Consider the following 19,125-nt stretch of genomic DNA (forward strand, 5'->3'; position numbering starts at 1 on the left):
CCTCAAAATAGATAGCAAGTAGGACAGTATTGCTATCAAAACAATTTCTATTTTAAAAATGTGTTGTAGTTGCTTCCTTTTTGGGGTATGAATATGGCCTTCCTAGTCAGAATGTCACCACAGTACATGTAGGGAAAAGGGAAGGTGGTGCTTTCTCTTGCTAGCATTTCTTTAAGAGGATACAATTTTCTCAGATTGAAGATTTGATAGAGGAGTAACACTGAAACCTTAGCTCTACAGAGAAACATTGGTCTGGTAGCCATGGAAAGCCTTTACAATATGAGCCATATAACATAAATAGTAGATAAGGTCGCTTACTGATAATAATCAGATTTCAAGGACCAGAGTGCTTTTATTTTAACAGTAATATTACAATTGCATTCCTTTCTGAATAGTATATGATATGTGATGGATGAAATCAGTCTTAAAATTTTGAATTATTTGTGGTTGAGGAGGATCATATAAACAATAAATGATGAAGAAATTGGATATTGAGACATGTGTGTTGCATCTTTTATATTTTACTCCAAATAAAATCATTATAAACCAAATTTGTTTTCAAATATCAAAGGATATTTGGGAACTTGGAAGTTAGCTGTATCAAGAGAGCAAAATAGAAGAGACCTAACGGTTATTTCTGTTATGTATTCCTGGTTTTCAGGTCTCCATTTTGACAGTGCCAGCAGAAGAGTCAGGAAGTTTTGCTGTTCGAGTCATTGAGTTATGCTCTTCAACAATGACATGCATGAAAGGCACATGTAAGGACAGTATTCTCATTCATTCATTCTCTCTCTCTCTCTCTCTCTCTCTCTCTCTCTCTCTCTCTCTCTCTCTCTCTCTCTCTCTTTCTCTCCCCTACGTGCTTCTTTGAAAACTTAGTTATTAAAATTTCTAATGATTATATAATACAGAAAATCTATATTAGACACAATACAGGTTTTGATACATATATACGTTGTATTACTTAATGTTGGAAGGTTCTGTGCAGAAAATCTTGTCATCTGCGAACAGTGATGAACTCCAGCTTTTACCAGTATGGATATCTTTTATTAAAATCGTGTCCTGTCCAGTTGTTCTAGCTAGGACTTCTACCAGTGTGGTGAATAGAAGCAATGAATGCGGATGTGCATCTCTTTAAAGATATACTTCTCCTTTCTTTCTATCATACTGGGAACTGAACATGCAGCCTCTTGTACGCTGGGTGATCTAGTGCAGAGCCACAACTTCAGCCTTCATATTCATTGCTGACTTTAACACAATTTCTTTGCTTATTTGCAGAAAATGAACATCAAGAGTGCTAACCGCATGGACTTAAAAGAACTTGACATTAATCTTAATAGTGATTTTTACAGTGCTTAATATTTACCCAGTACCCTAGGGAGAAGTGGGTTTCCCTTCTGTGTCTCACTTCCTCTAGGTAGGTGCGAGTTCAAGTTTCCAGACCATAGCAAAATAGCGCCACAGCTGGGAAGCAAGTGTTCAGTACACAGAACTGTGGCAAATACTTCATGTTCGAACTGTAACAACATGTGATTCAGTTTACCATGTGGAGCATTTATTTTTAAATCTCTGTGATGTATTAATGCTTTACATGATTGTGACATGTGACTATTTTTTTTTCTTTGTCATAGTTCAACAAATATAGATCAGAGAGAACTGTGACATTTGTCTTTCTGAGCCTGGGTTACCTCAATTCAGTGTGACCTTTTCTGGTTCTATCCATTTCCCTGCAGAGTTTATGATTTCCTTTTTCTTTTCAACTGAATAGTATTTCATAGTTCATATGAAACACATTTTTATTGTCAGTTAAAGAACATTTAGGTATTGTTTTCGTCTCATGAAGTAGACCTCAAATCCAATCAAAAGGTGGTTGCTCGCTCCCATAACATTTGGGCCACAATAACAGTATATATTGCAGTCTGGTCTCTATTCTGGGCCATAGGGGGCCACAGGGTGTATAGATGGATGACACTGATTATTAGTTCTCTCCTCCAGTACTCTACAGACGACCTACTTCTTAGCACCATGAACGTGCATCAGTTAGGGTGCAGCTTCTAGTTGGGCTGTTCAATGGCACAGGTATTGTCTTCAGAAATAGAACTTTACCATCAGGTTGTGGCGAACAACCAATAACCATGGCAGTGAGCTTTGATGTTTGGTGGGAGCATCTGTGGGACCCCTTTGGCCAATGACTCAGTACGCTGTAACTTATTCCTGTCACTTGGAGCTTTTACTTGGTAGCGTAAAATGTCTAGCTGGGATGCTGTCTCCTCCATTATCTTAGCAAGCCTCTACGGTAGTAGATTTCCTTGTGCTTTTTCAAAGGGCCTTTAGTATTAGCTGCTGTCCCTTCCCATATTCCCTCCTTTACCCTGATCTCCCATCCCCTTTTCTTTCCCCTTCTAGAGAAGTTTCCCATTTAATGTTCCACAGCACTGTTTTTTTCCTCTTTGGTAGATTTCTTCTTCTCCCCTTCTCCCTTAGGAGTTACGTAACTACTCTGATTATTTTGTCTTGTGCCTTTATGCCTTTGTGTATATGAGTCCTTTCAACTAGAGTGGCCTTGACAATTATTTAAATCCTTCATCCTTCAGATTGTAACTCAGATCGTACTGTGTTTCTTTTAGTGGCTCATTCCTGCAGTGACACATTTGTACCATTGTTTAGATAGAGCCCTGCATTTCTCTATAGATTAGCAATTTCATATTATTTACTGTTTATTCCACATTAGTGATTATAATAATAGATGATATATACTAAGTACCAGATATATGTTTGTATCATGATTGACTATATTTTTTTTTACAATTTATATCAATTCTAAGATAGATACAGCCCCATGTGCATTCTATAGTTTTAGCTAGACAAACAGGGCATCAAAAACAAAATAGTCTTAAGGGTGACAGACAGAATAAGTAGGATTTGAACTTAGAATTTGAACAACATTTTAAACTTACATTTTAATCACTATACTACTTCTCAGAGAAATTCCAAGAACAGAATTATGGCTTGCTATTTATATATCTATATATTCCTTAAGCATGTAATACTCATACTTAGCCCCATTAAAAATGAAAATAAACATAGATACACTTTTATAAAAACATAACAGCATGTGATAAAGGGTTTGTTAATCAGCTTTATTAAATTGTTCTAATGCAGTAAGCAGGTGTCATTCTTGTTTTAAAAATGACAATCTCTAAGTGAAGTTCTAACCTAAAGTTTATGAGGAGTGTACCCACTAGGTTTAGCAAATGAAAAATGAAAAATTGTAAAGAAACATGTCTTCATAAGTAATGAAGCTGGAAAATATTGAAACTGTAAAATGCATTTCTGTAAGTTGTTTTAATCTCATATACCTGAAATTCTGGGGATGGGTTTCTCTCTTCATAGGAAATGTAAAGAGAACACTAGTATTATAAAAAGAACTTTGGTTCAAGCTTCTACAGAATTACCTCCATCTAGTTACTTCAGATTGGTTCCGTTTTTTAGCTTACCATGTCTTGTTTCTTCACTAGAAGATTCTGCTGTTTAATTTTGTTTGTGGATGTGCATGTGGTAATAGGAATGTGTATTTAAAACAATTGAGCTACATCCTAGCAATATCCCCTACTCAGCCTGGGAATTTCTAAGTCTTCCTTAGGAATTAGCCTAAATGATATTTAGAGAGATGGAGCTGCACAAGCCTCCAGAAGCTCTGAGTCACACAGACACTTTTGTTTTGTAATATCTGACAGGATTTTTTTTGTTTTGTTTTGTTTTTGTTTTTTTCCAGACAGGGTTTCTCTGTATAGCCCTGGCTGTATTTTTTTAAGAAGACTGGTGGCCAGGGTCCTTTGGCTTCTGAATCCCTTGCTACCTCACTTGTTTCTACCTTATACAATTTTCTCTGTGGTTTTTACTATAGCTTAATCACTTTATATCAATTTAATACTGAGAATGTAGACAACCTGGCTGTTTTCTCTTGCTCCTAGCCTGAAAGAGGTAAGTTTGAGTTCATTGCTTATACTTTGCCTTGTACCAGAGAAAAAGAGAAGTTTTTGATCATTTTAAATCTTTTCATTCATTATGCAGTATGTATTATATTTAAAGGTAATAGAGTTAATAGCTTGACATACTATGTAACAAGGCAAGAAAGATACTGAGATAGAAAATGATATATTTATCATTTACTTACTATTGCTTAATTGATATTTGGCTTCTGATTTTTCTTCTTCCTTTTCTTATGCTTTAAGCCTGTTCACAGACATTTAGGAGCAATTTATAACTCAGATATTAAAAGGTCTTTAATGGCTTATTTCCTGTTGCTCCCTTACTTAAGAGTCATTGATGCATTGATGTTCTATATAGTTTCAAGTTGTTCTGTTCTTCATCAGTCTTCTAAAATAGAATTAGTCTGAGTATATCACAGAAGGCTTCCACTTGTCTGATTCTCATTCTCTCTTTCTCTCTTTCTCTCTTTCTCTCTTTCTCTCTCTCTCTCTCTCTCTCTCTCTCTCTCTCTCTCATCTATTTCAAGTCAGGGGAAAATACAGGCAAATATACTGTGCTTTTCTTTTACATTTGCAAACCTGCTTCTGCCTCATCTATTTTTCTCATTTGAAGCTTCCCAGTGATGAGCATATTACTTCATTCTGAATGTCCACCATCACTGTCTTCCAAACTACTGCCCGTGTCCTCTGAAGGTTTTCTCCTTCTTCCTAAAGCTCTAAATAAAGCACATCATGGACACAATAGAACGTGTTCTCAAAATTAACATAATTATTTCTTCAGTCTAATTCAGAAACATTTTCATTCTTTCTCTTGTCAAGAAAATGCTAAATAGAACTAGGTTATGTGTTAAGAGCCCACATTTTGGATTCTCTTTTCTGGATTTCCCATATTCATTCTAATTATGGTAAACTGTGATATTCCAGTTTGCTTGTAATATATAGCTATCAAAAACTAAAATAGTACCCCAAAATAATTCTATACATGCAAACTTGATGTATTTTCAGGCATTTAACTATAAAGGGATTTTGAAATGACTTGTTTTTCCTGTACACGATTAGTAGAAACGTACATTTCTAGATGATTGTAATCTATACCCACACACTTACACACACACACACACACACACACACAGCCAGACAAATGGAACAAAGCACCTGTACTTGCCCTGAAACCAGACTGTAATGATGGAATCCTGAGTGAAACTCATCATTCTTCTTATTGGAAGAATCACTTGACAAATGTTGGCAAGCACTGTAACTAATGTAGTTATACCAGAGGAAATCAGATGTAATCCACATATATTCCAGTGAGGCTGGACTGTATCCATTCCTCAGAGGAAACAAAATGAGATTTATAGAAAGTAAATTATGTGAACTTTGGTGACTTAAGTTATGGTTGTTAAAGAAATGCATTTTAAATATTCCAGAGTTTACCCAAGAGCCAATCAACTTGTATGTAAGATGCACTTAATACAAAATTATGACTTTTATTGTAAAGATGGGCAAAGATTTAAGTGTTGAAATATTTTGAGATAAAATCTGTTTGTTCTTCTAACATATGTGTTATACAAACTTACTGCTTTCAGAAAAAAAGCTGTTAACTCTTTATTAAAGATATCTTTTTATACTTTAATGGTAGTCTTTACCTTTCAAATTTTTTGAAAATAATTATATAAGTTAAGAACAAAATATGATATTATGATCTATATACATTGTCAAATCTATAGTTGAAATGATTAACATACCCATCACTGCATATAAATATATACATTCATTAAGCCTGTTGCTCCTGTCCAACCAAAACTCTGCACACTTGGATGATTGTGTCTTTTTCCTCTTCTACCCTTGGTTACGACTTTTCTTTTGTGTTCCCATAATGCTGACTTTTAAAAGGTTTGTGTGTGTGTATGTGTATGTTTGTATGTGTAGTTGAGGAGTGAAAATATATATTACTAACCATTAATCTTTGTTTTACATGTATTGAAATACCATTGTACCTCACAAATATATAAAATTATCATGTATTAATCACATACACAAAGCCATGCTGAAGGAGATGGAAATGCCTGTTATCTTGGTTTGGTCATTATGCATCACATACATGTTTTATTGAATTACTGTACTATTATTCCACATATATATGTAAAATTAAAGTAACTTTTATAAAACAAGACTATAGCTGACTTAGCTCCTAAGGAAACGAGAGATTCCGTCATTCAAAATAAAAATGTTTGTGATATCTTGTTGAATTCGTCTTCAGTACTTTATAAGGGAGTCTCATAGGAAAAGGTTAACCACTGTTTACAAATGTCTTCAGTCATGTGTCCTTTATTCAGCACACTCTACTATGCAGTGCTGTGTGTCCTCGGCTACTTTCTTTTAGAACTAAAACTTTGTTTTAACTATCGTTTATTATCTTTTAAACACATTCCTTGCTATGCTATATTAAAATTTACAGGTATCACAATCATTATTTATTACAGTCCATTGTAATTCAGCAGTGCCCTTGAAGGCTACTGAGGTGGTTAGGCCTATGCCTCTCTACTGTGCTGTTGTCATTCCCGCGTCTCCCTTCTTCTTGTCAGGCTGTCTCACTGCACTGTCAGCAAGCGCTTTCTGTCCACATAATGTACTAAATAAAAAAGAAAAGAAAACAAAAACATAACATTTAGTAGTTAAAATTTTCTCAGCACAAACCAGAAATAACTGTTCACAAAACTTGTTTGGAACGCTGGTATCTCTCTCAAAATATCTTATCTGCTATTCGTAATATGCAGAGGGTCAGAAAACAAGATAAATAAACTTGCCTATAATACCTGTACTATTAGCATAAGAAAGTCTTTAGCAAGAAATTGGGCAGTAAATTTTGTAATGTCTTGGGTGCTTATACTTCCTGGTTTTCAACTATGTGAAAAAATATCCCTTGGATAAGTGGCACATTATTGTACTTGCAATGATGTGCTTAAAGCTGTTCATAGCCCTGATTAGGGAGTTAATGTATTATTTGTAAAGGAGTAATATTATATTTCTAAAAATACTTACATTAACTCAAATTCATGTTCTCTTCGCTAATTTCATTTTCTGCTACTGGGATGGTTAAGAATTTGGCATTGTATTTTGTAAAACTAAACAAGTTGTATTATATACTAAATGAAGGGTGTTTTTTCCCTAAGATCACTTATGAATGAGCAAACATCATCTCTGTAACCTTTCTGTTTGACATTCAAGTTCATATTTTTTATAGTTGTTATTCATATGCTATGCAGTTTGAAATTTTTTCCATACATAATAATCAGGCAGCAACAGCTGTTTTATTCTGGAATTTTATGTTACTGGAAGTTATTTATCTGTGATATGATTATAGATTTGTAAAAATCACGTATAATAATGAATAATCTAAAGTTTTATGTAGGATCTTGTTTGTATACACCTTTCTGCTTTTACAACCCTAATGAGAAAATGTTACATACCTTTTATAAAATGAGTTTAGATAATTTAAAAGTTTTCAGTGTCTTCTTTCATTTTTCAGTTGCTGCTTGAAAATGTGATATTTCAAATTATTTTTATTAGTATTGTTACAAATAACAGATTTTATTTTACAAGCAATCATAACTTTTTTTTTTTCTTTTTGATCTTAGGTTAACATTCTGGTATTTTTTTTTTTTTTAACCTGAAATCTTTCTCTGAAAGTGCAAGTTGGGTCAAGTTTTTCAAGGTTGCATTTTGGAACTAAATTGTGTGATATATGTCAAACTCAGTTCCCCATTTGGCACTATAAAGGAAATATGTTTTCTGACCCTTTCCCTTTTATGGACACAGCCATGTATTCTTATTTGTGCTATCTTACATAAATTACAGCTGGCTTTATGACTACGTGTGAAAGATAAGTTATGAGCCACATCAGCCCCTATACATATAAATTATGATTTCTTTGCTTATACAACAAAACATACTTTGTTGACTAGCCTATGTTGCAAAATCCCTTACAAATCTTTGGAACAGCTTTGTGGGCTTATACGTAGTGAATTCTACCTAATTCCACCTTCAGTGCATTCTAACTTCAGAACCTTTTTCAATAGCCATTTACTTATTCATGGTTAATATTCAGGTATTAATGCTATCCATTTTTGGTTGAAACTTCTATTATCATTTTAAAAAAAAAGATTTATTTATTATTATATCTAAGTACACTGTAGCTGTCTTCAGACTCAACCAGAAGAGGGCATCAGATCTCATCACAGATGGTTGTGAGCCACCATGTGGGATTTGAACTCAGAAACTCCAAAAGACCTCTTAACTGCTGAGCCATCTCTCCAGTCCCCCTACTATCATTTTTTTTAATATGTTTTTTTTTATTTATTTATTATATGTAAGTACACTGTAGCTGTCTTCAGACACTCCAGAAGAGGGCGCCAGATCTTGTTACAGATGGTTGTGAGCCACCATGTGGTTGCTGGGATTTGAACTCTGGACCTTCGGAAGAGCAGTCGGGTGCTCTTACCCACTGAGCCATCTCACCAGCCCCTTAATATGGTTTTAAGTAGGGGTTGGCTTCATAAGACTTAGCACTGGTTGGACAGATGACTTAATACTACTCCACTGCTTAGTCATCAGGACACTGAGGCCTGAGAGAGAAACTGCCTTAGCATTATAGATATAGAAAGCAGAAAAATGAAAGAGTCCAGGTAGACTATCTCAATCAGCTATGTCTTTCTGTGTACTTCTTAGTGGAAACCCCATGTGTTCCTAAATACCTTGTGAAAGATAATATCAGTTTTCCAAAACAAATTTTATGAGTAGTTGTTTCTGGTTTTGTGTTGAAAGAACTTTGACTTTAGATGTTAGGTTTTTGTTTTGTTTTCTTTTCTTTTTTTTTTTTTTTTTTCAGTGAAAACTTGGGATTAGTAACCAGTTTTAGAAGGGTTATTATTGCATTCTGAGAATTAAATGTTATTTCAAAACATGATTTCTTAATGTCAATACAAGTCTATATGTATTATTATCACAAGAATGAAATGCATTGAGTTCTCTTTTTAGTCCAGTAAACCTTCAAGCAGTTTGTGAATAAAGTAAAAGGAATATAGTTTGTAAGTCTCACAGTAATAATTTCACATGATGCCTGTGGGGAATGTTGCAACATGTATTGCATATTGTATAATGTTAGTAACAGTTGTCAATAGGAGCTAGTTAAATATAGTGCTTTTAGAAAAGTGTTTACCCTACTGGATTTAATTTGTAAGACTTCTTCACATTTATTGAGCGAGATAATTCCTTGGAGAAAAATTAAACTCATGAAATGTGAGTGTTTTATAGAGAAGAGGGGAAATATGACAATATATTTTACAGGTTAACACAGTCACATATTTTTCATTATGCATCCTTTGAACACAGCTATGTTTACAAATTCAGTTTTTCATAAGGCTCAAATAATTTCCAATACTGTTATTTCTAACAGTATTAATATTTATTCATACTAGCACAACTATAATATCCTGTAAATGTATTCATTGGAATCTAATTAGTAGGCATATATTATAAGAGCATATAGAATAGAATTTTTGAGAATTTCACAGGGTTGTAAACTTTTAACTATTTAAACAATTAAATTTTTGCGGGGTTTAATAGATACTATAATTTTTATATATTAATCCAAATGCCATTATTGTATGACACTTTAAAATATAAACAGAAAAGTAAAATTTATTGAAATCTATCACTTGGTGTTTTATAAGAAGCAAGGGTTGCGCATCTATATAGTGACTTCCATGTAGTTACCACTCTGTATGATGTGTTTCTTATTATGAGGAGTATCACTGATCTTAATGACTGTGTGTATTTTCTATAGATGGTGACAATCACACTATATCTTTTCATAAGAGTAGAGAAGGCAGATGGTCCACCAGTATATAGCCTGATAATATCAAGCACAGGCACCATTCTTCCTTTTACTACCTTTGAGAAATCTGTTTCATTTCACCATATATGTGTTTTCTCAATTAGAAAATCATAGTGTTATAATATGAGTTGTATAAAATATTATTTATAACATGCATATAGTAATTGTAATATGACAATTCTAAGACGTTTAAAATTCATTAAGAGTTTTAAAAATGGCCAGGCAGTGATGGCACACACCTTTAATCCCAACACTTGGGAGGCAGAGACAGGCAGATATCTGAGTTCAAGGCCAGCCAGGGCTACACAGAGAAACCCTGTCTCAAAAAAAAAAAAAAAAAAAGAATTTTAAAAATGTATGATATAATAATTTTGTGAGTATTTCTTGGCAGATTTAATTTGAGGATGGTAAGATCTCTTTATACTTTTCCTTCTGTCTTGGTAGATCAGTTTCCTGCATTTCATATAGAAACCAGTTATATTTTACTCATATCATAAGTGTACATGCAGGTGCACTGATGTGTACACACATCTCTTCAACAGTGGTAAAGATTAATGCCTGCTCATGATAAGAAAATTTTACTAGCAACAAATGTTCATGAAACACTGACTAATTAAAAGTTTTAAGAAGAGCTGGGCGTGGTGGTGCAAACCTTTAATCCCAGCACTCAGGGGGCAGAGGCAGGCAGATTTCTGAGTTCGAGGCCAGCCCGGTCTACAAAGTGAGTTCCAGGACAGCCAGGGCTACACAGAGAAACCCTGTCTCAAAACAAAACAAAACAAGGACTTGAATTTGAAAGCCCAGCGGGGCCCCATACTTCAGTGCTGAGAGCCAGAGCCAGATCCCTAGGGCTGGTTGGCAATCCATTCTAGATGAAACAGAGAGCCCCCAACCTCAAAGAGACTGTCTCAGTAATTAAAGTCCTTTTGACAAAAGAAGGCATCTGGATGTCAGCCTCTGGCCTCAACCCATCCTCACAGGGAAACTCACTTCCCCTCCACACATATATTTCATACATTCTCTCATAAACAGATACACATAGAGTTCCCCCATTTTATTCATAGATATTTTATATCATTTGCATGTGGAACTGATTTTTTTTTTTTTTTTGGAATGTATCAAAGCCCCGTATTTTGAGAAAGACCCAAGGCTTAAATGCACAAGCAAAAGGGGAAGTACAGATACTTATCAGTGGGAGGGGTAGGGCAATACAAGCAAAAGGAGAAGTACTTATGGGAGGGGGGGCAATACAAATTCTTTCTTTTGGCAGCTACACGGGGAAGCAGGAACTTGGTGGTATCAGGGTGTGGTCAGGACATCCAACGGTGATGGCTTAGGGCTGGAACTTTCTCGGAATCGGTAGGGCTGGAACATTCTCGGAATTGGTGTGTCGGTCCCGCTTTTGACCCCTTTTTCTTCTCAGGGGGAGAGGCCCAATTTAGAGATCAAGAGTTGTCTCAATAGCTCCCAACATCTCCCCCGTTTTAATATTTTTATAAAGGTATATTGTATAATAAATTTGTAGCCATGTTTTATTGATCGCTTAAACGTCTGTTTGCTCACCGGGTGATTCTCTTAAAACCACGAAGGACACAAGGACAAGTCATCTATGAGGCTTGAATTAATGGTCCCAGTCTGTTGGATATAACCTGGGCCAGCCAAGGGATTTAGGAACGAAGCAAGCTCCGTGGGTAGAGGTAGAGGTCTGATCCCCAGTGTGCAATGTTAGGGGCTATGTACAGGATTGACTCTTAGGCCCACAGACTTCTACCCAGAGTAACCCTGACCTGCTCCCGTGCCGTTTTTCCTGGGGGAAGGACCCTAGGGCACTCAACCTTCATGCAATCAGACATGCCTCTCAGAGACTGTCTAACAGCTTCCAGACTAATCTCTGTGCAGTACTTAGTCTTACAACTCTCACGGGCGACGGCTTCAAGTGCATGTGGAACTGATTTTTATTATATAGTATGATACAAGGGACCAGATTTCATTGTGACATACATATACTCATGTCATGTGCTTTGGTAATATTCATGCACACACCCACTGCTCTTCTTAGTGCTCCTCTCTCCCTTTCCTTCTTACAGCCTAATACTCCCACTTTAGTTTTCATGTCCTTTCCCTGAAATTTCACTTATGACTAAAAGAGATGTTTGTCTTTTTTATTATTATTTTATTTATTTACATTCCAGTTGTTGTCCCCCCTACCACAGTTCCTTATCCCATTCCTCCCCCCTTGCCCTTGAGAAGATGCCCTTCCCCCATGAGGCCTCTTCTAAGAGGCCCTACCAGCAGCTAACTGAGCCAGAAGCAGATACTTACACCCAACCATTGGACTAAAGTTGGACCACTGTGATTGAATTAGGGGAAGGATTGATTAAGCTGAAGGGGAGAGCGACCTCAAGACCAGCAATCTCAACTAACCTGGATCCCAGGGAGCTCCCAGAGACTGAGCCACCAACCATACAGTATACACAGGCTGGTCCGAGGCTCCCAGCACATATATAACAGAAGAATGCCTAGTCTGGCCTCAGTGGAAGATGCGCTTAATCCTCCAGATGTTTGTCTTTTAAGTGTGACTTACTTTGGCAAAGCAAACTCCACACATTTTCCTATAGATCACATGACTTGGTTCTTTCTTTGTGGCTGGATAAAGTTCTAGTGTGCATCTATGCTATGTTTTCTGTATGTATGGATGCAGAATGAATTTTAATGATGAGTTTTGATTTGGGCTTTCATTATAAAATTTGAAATACCTTTCCAGGGTTTTAAAAAATTCTACTATTTTGAAATAAACTCTTAGAGAAGAAATAGATATACATTTTAGTGGTATATTACAAAAAGAAATTCTTGGCACTCTCTTTTCTCTATTAGATTGGTTTTTTTGCTGTTATTTTATCCCTGTACACATTTTATGATTCAAACTAAGGCAGTAGAATTTCCTTCAAAAAGGTTTATGAAATCTCTGTAATGAATAGATGATTATCAACCAAGTGTATATAATGGATTCTTCTTTGAGCTAAAAAATGCTCTATTTAACTCCTTCCCAAATCCTCGTGTGTGTGTGTGTGTGTGTGTGTGTGTGTGTGTGTGTGTGTGTGTGCATGGGCATGCATGTACAAATGATTCCTTAAGCTTCAAAATTAGATTGAGCTACTACTTGGGTCTTAATGTGATTTTTCTTATAACTATCATTCAAACACATTTAATTTTGTATAACATAATAATAGTGGTTTCACCCGTCCCCTCAATACTAGATTCTAAATTCATTGAACAGAGGAACCATGACTTCCCTAATCACTACTACCCAAAATAGTACTTTGAATATGAGGAAAACAGTTACAATGAGCAGGAAGTCAGAAGGTTTTGTTTTGTCTTTTCCAGACTTGGTACATTTGACTTGCATGTCTTCTAAAACAGCAAGAGAAGATTTAGAAGGAGTAGTCCAGAAATTGTTTATTCCATATACAGAAATAGAAGCAGGTAAGAAAATGGATTATTTGTGATGGAAAGTGAATGTAACATGATATTCCCCTTAGGTATTGCATGAACGGAACTGAAGGTGAACTAAAGAATACTACTTAGAAATAACTCTCACATACGTAATTACTAAAAGTGAGTTTGAGCACAGTCACTGCATAAATAAGAGAAATGTTTATTCTTTAATGTTCTTAGTTTTAAGGAAAATAAACACAGGTATAGACAACCCCCCATAATTGTCAAAATATGCATTTATATGCATGTGTACTTACATGATCAGGGGAGAAAAAGAAAGATTGTTGGAAAATTTCTCAATTTTGGTGGATTACGTGTCTTTTTTTTTTTTTTTTTTCCAAGACAGGGTTTCTCTGTGTAGCCCTGGCTGTCCTGGAACTCACTTTGTAGACCAGGCTGGCCTCGAACTCAGAAATCCACCTGCCTCTGCCTCCCGAGTGCTGGGATTACAGGTCTTTTTTTTATAATTGTATTTATTTTACAGGATCTTTATGAAAAAATCCTATTTTCCTTTATCAAGTTTTATTTATAAAATAAGTTTATTTAACTTTTTGAAGATATAAATATTGCCAATATTAATTGGTACATATATAAGTCCCAATGATTAAATAATCATCTTTAAATGCTACTTATATGCCAAATACATAGCTCTACAAATTATGTGTGTTTCTTACTAATAGGTAAAGAAGGTTCTTCCACTTCGAATTTTTAAAAATCATCCCCCTCCCCCATAAAGAGGATACAAGTAAATAGTATCTCTGAAACAAATATCATATGAGCAGTCAAGAATATAACCTGACAGGTCTTCTTCATGTATGTGATCAAGAGTACAGCCTGAGAGACTCTCTTCACATGTGAGAAGTGAAGATAATTTTCATTTCAAACATTTTCAGCTTCCCTTGAATCCTTTCACTCTTTTCTATTCTTACACTGACATTTTCTTTAAATGATCCTTTATTCAGATAGCCAGCCATTAGTTTACCCCTAATGGTTCTATTTATTTTAGTCTCCGGATTTTGTCTACTTTCTTAATGCAGAGATGTTACATAGTAGGATATAAACATTACATATTAGACAAAGGGTTCCACTTACAGCTGTTAATGTAAATGTAATTTCTTCATAAAATCCACAGGTGAATAAATTCCTTCAATCTAAAAAACTTTGGTTTAGATTTAGTTTTTTGTTTACATTTTTTATTTGAAAGTATCATGTAAATGTTTGAGTTAAGACTTTGATTGCAATGTTAGAATAAAAAAACAGCTGTATTCTTCAACCTAATATAAAGTCATAGTTTTATGTTTAGATTTTAATTGCATCTGTAACTTATTCATGTTCATAAGAACCATGAATACTGTTTTCTTTTCTGAAATATTTCATAGTGTCCCTGTTATAATTTCGGTTTGTAACTGTGCCAAATAATACACTAAACATATAATTATTCTTCACTTTCTAAATGCATTTAATTTTCTGGTTTGCAAAATCAAGCTGACGGAAATTACATGTTCGTTAACTGGCATCCACTAGCCATTTTAGATTTTTAAGATTAATCTTAATGTTGAAAGTGATCCGAGTTTGAAATGATGTATTGTTCGAAACCTGAGTGAAATCCTTTAGCAAGAACTATGCCAGAGGGGTCCTCAGGTGCACCGAGGCACTACAAAGCTAGTTTTCACTGACACATGGGCCTTTTTATCATCAGGATGAGGTAGTGGTCATATTTTAATTAAAATGTCAGAACAAATACTGTTGGAGTTATTGAAAATGAATCACCAGATAAACTGAGCACTGGGCCATGGCAGGTCAAAGAGGCAAAGTCACCTGCAGAAGAGAACTCAATTCATCTTCCTGCCTAAATGAGGCAGACGGAACTTTATGGGCAGTATGAACTTTTCATACATTAAAACACAGTCTTCTCTAACAAAAGCTTCAATTTTCACAGGCTTTTATTGTGCTTTGATTATTTGACAGTCATCTGAAACTTTGTGGTTTAAAGTATTATATTTTTGCTGAAACAAGAATAATGCTGTATGGCCTTATTTAATTTTTATTTTTCCTTTTGAGTTCTACATTCTACATGGTGTTATGTATCATCAGCCTTTATGAAAATCAGCCTAGTCATTGTACAAGGAAGTTCATTTCATGCAAAGAATCATATTCTCCTTACCACTATAAGACTGATTGAGCATGTATGTGGAGAATTGTAGGAAGCTTCTTAAGACTCCCTGTCTTTCTTACCTTTTCAGTTCACGGGTATCAGCTAGAACTCTTCAGAACTGCCCTCTCCAAAGAAATAACAGTATGCTTCCCCACCCACCAGGCTCCTTTAAACACATCAAATACCTTTAAATTCTTCTCTGTTTTTTAGTCTAAAGAAATATCAGATGTTTTATGCTTAATGAGCCTCATTCTGTACATTAGAAAATGAGGTGATCGCTTACAGTTCATTTCCTTATGTAGAGTCTAGAATAGCCTTGTAAACTCAGAGAGGTGTTTATGTAAGGGGTATGTGAGTGTCTATGGCAGAACTTCCCTGATTACTTATTTTACCCAGAAATAGAATTTTCAATACAAGGTAAAACAGCATTTTGTTAGTCCAGTCCTTTTAAGTGTCTGGCATGTAGCATCATCACAGCATCCTCTGCATTGCCTCTCATTCTATTGTCATTTCTCTCTCTAAGAGAGGTGCTTCCTAGAAACAAATTTCCTTCATTATGTGTGCATTTGGTGGCTTTTAGGGGTATTAAATACTTGTTGTATCAGGAAATCAAATGCCATATCTTAATTTCTTATTTTTTCTTTCACTTTAACGTATTCCAGGGCTGAAGCAGCGAAACTAAATGACCTTACTTGCTCCCTACTTGTGGCATGCACCTGGAGACAGTTCTTGCTTTTATTTAGTTTGCCTTCAGTACTTTTCTGTTCCGTGCTTTATTCAGTGGATATTCTTGTCTAATTAACAAAAGCTTCCTTTGTTTTACCCATTACTTCTTTGTCTTTCATATCATCCAACTGATAGAAATGAGCGATTGCTCGGCAGCTTTAATAGTTTTGACAATTATTTGCTTCAGAGTGCATGTTATTTTTCGAGCTCTTACTTTCTCTCTGCCTCCATCTGACCCCGAGGAAAGATGAAGCAATTACTTGTATCTTGGAAGGTTCTAAGGTCAAAGCTTGATGGCTCCCTTGTATCCAGACCATTGATCTTGTGGCTATGTCAATTTTCTCTTTCCTCATAGTTTTTGTCAAAGCTTTAACCTTTGTGAAATCTCTTCCCTAAACTCTGTTGGACTATTCATTTGCCCCATCTTGTATTGAATGAAAGCTGTCCTCTGAGACAGAGAACATTTATGAACTACAAGATAGGCTCACCTAATATATACCTAGACATGCCCTGAGCCCCATTAAGACCTTCCATACCTTAGCTCACTTCCTTGCTGCAGTGTTCGATACAATCACAATTGGGTGGCATTTTCCTGTGATATTTGATGCATGACTTGTAGGTGGTGTTTACCAGCACATTCTCACAGTTTAGTGAAGCTAAACTCACTAGTCAGTTAATAATAACCATGTGATCTTAGCTGCAGCATATCAGTTTCTTGCATTCTTTTGTTCCTAAGTAGTTTGTGACGCTTACATGAATTAGTGGTACGTCAGACTCAAATCTTACTTAGCACCAGAAAGAGACCCCTTGGAACTGGAGAAGGGGCTCAGTGGTTAGGAATATCCTCTCTTCCTAAGAACCTAGCTTCAATTCCTAGCACCCGCATGTCAGCTCACAATTGTTTGTGACTCAGTTCTTGGAAGATTGCATGCCCTCTTTTAGCTTCCTAAGGTAACATGCATGCACATGGTTCATAGGCATATAAACAGCCAAAAAAACACCTACTGATCCACATAAAATAAATAATTATCTTAAAAAGTTAAATAAAAATAAGACTCCTTAGAAGATCACTTCTTTTCCTCAATCTCTTATCTTTTCCCACTAATAATTATCAATTGTCCAGGACAAACAAGAGAAATGGCATATTTGCTCTTCCTACAGTATAGATATTTTAAATTAAATAAAACTTATTTATCCTGGGGACTAGGGAATTCTGATTAACTGAATAGCATATTTAGCTAAAAATCATTCTATATCATTTACTAATTTGATATGAACAGTAATTGGATAATTATACCTTTAGCATTTTCTTTATGGTCCAGACGGTTGTAGTAAACATTTTTGTATTATGATTATGCAAAATTTGAATTTGAGGCAGGGTTGAGCTGGAGAAAACTATAATCAATACATATATTAACAGCAATATTTTTTCAATGAATGATAATTTAATTATAACATTTTAAAAGAAAAGAGGCAGAGAAACGATCATCACTATAATAAGAAATAGGCTGTAGGAATTGAGGCTAACAAGACTGGACTTTTCTATAAACACTTGATATTTTGGTTATTGAGAATAGGACTAAAATCAATTCATAAAGTACTTAGTGAATGTCTTTTGTATACCAGGCCCTGCCTGTATCAGGAGAAAGAATTTAAAAAAAAGAGAATCAGAACTAAGTCTACTACACCTGTCTTTACCTACCATGCATAATGGATGCCTGCCGTTAAATGACAGGCCTTGTACTCAAAATGACATTCAACCTGCCGGCCTCATTTTTTGCTAATTGTTTTTTGTTTGTTGGTTCCCATTAATTTTATAATCCAATAACATACAGCGTTAGAGTGAGAGTTAGAATATATTATTTATATTCTATGTATGCTATCTTAAATACTATTTTAGAGACATCATTCATATATGAAAAAAATTTTCACATTTCAGGTGAAAACTCCAAATTTTAAAAGGTATATTCACAGAAACATCTAAACATTTCTAGAAAGAAATATAAAATGTTTCTACGTCAGGCCTCTGCCAAAGAAACCTCATACCTATCAACAGCCACCTAACCTTTGTCCTCAACCCCTGTTTCTAAACTCTGAGTAACCATTAATTCCCTCTATTCACTGTGTGCTTGCTTATTCTAAATAATGTCTTTTTAGTATAATTAACATCTCATATGTATTAAGTTACTATATACATATTAAGTTGTTTTTCTATGTGAAACATGATTTATGCTGTCTTTTCACCTTGGGAGATAATTTAAGGGTGGGTATGATTGTAGGAACTTTAATGTTTTGTTGCATTTATTTATTTGTTTGTGTGGTCATGTGCATGCAACACTGCACATTTGGTCAGAGGACAATTCAGCAGTTGTTTCTCTCCATCCATCATGTGAGTCCCAGCAATTGCACACCAGTCTTCAGGCTTGATAATCAATGTCTTAACCTGCTGAGCCGTCTTGCTAACCTTTCAAAATAATTTTTAAAATTTAACTGGTGCTGGATTGAAAAGCTTTCACCATATACTTACCTTAGAGTTTTTATTTTCACATTCACTAAATGCATATATATATAAATGTCTTATTGACTATAACGTCTAATTATGCCGTTTTGGTATTTGGTCACATAGTTTAGTAAATTATGTTTTTCAATGTAATAAAATTTATTTCTACCATTAGAAAATGAACAGGTTGAAAAGCCAAGAATTCTATGGGCACTCTACTTCAATATGAGAGACTCTTCGGATATCAGCAGAGATTGTTATAATGATTTACCGCCCAATGTCTATGTGTGCTCTGGCCCTGACTGTAATCTAGGAAATGATAATGCAGTCAAACAGGTAAGGTATTGGTGTTCCTCAGTTT

The 19,125-nt window shown here is 35.1% G+C and overlaps 1 protein-coding gene across 1 annotated transcript in view; it reads left to right on the plus strand.

Annotated features, from left to right (window-relative positions):
• Chm (CHM Rab escort protein) overlaps positions 1-19,125 on the plus strand; it is a 136,270-nt gene that overhangs the window by 109,278 nt on the left and 7,867 nt on the right. The window contains exons 12-14 of the mRNA XM_021153427.3: positions 662-758; positions 13,273-13,371; positions 18,940-19,100. Of these exons, the coding sequence (XP_021009086.1) occupies positions 662-758; positions 13,273-13,371; positions 18,940-19,100 (357 nt within the window). The remainder of the gene's footprint in view (positions 1-661; positions 759-13,272; positions 13,372-18,939; positions 19,101-19,125) is intronic.

This window comes from Mus caroli, unplaced genomic scaffold (genome assembly GCF_978045245.1).
Source record: "Mus caroli unplaced genomic scaffold, Mus_caroli_1 scaffold_5, whole genome shotgun sequence".
In the NCBI taxonomy this organism is placed as follows: domain Eukaryota; kingdom Metazoa; phylum Chordata; class Mammalia; order Rodentia; family Muridae; genus Mus; species Mus caroli.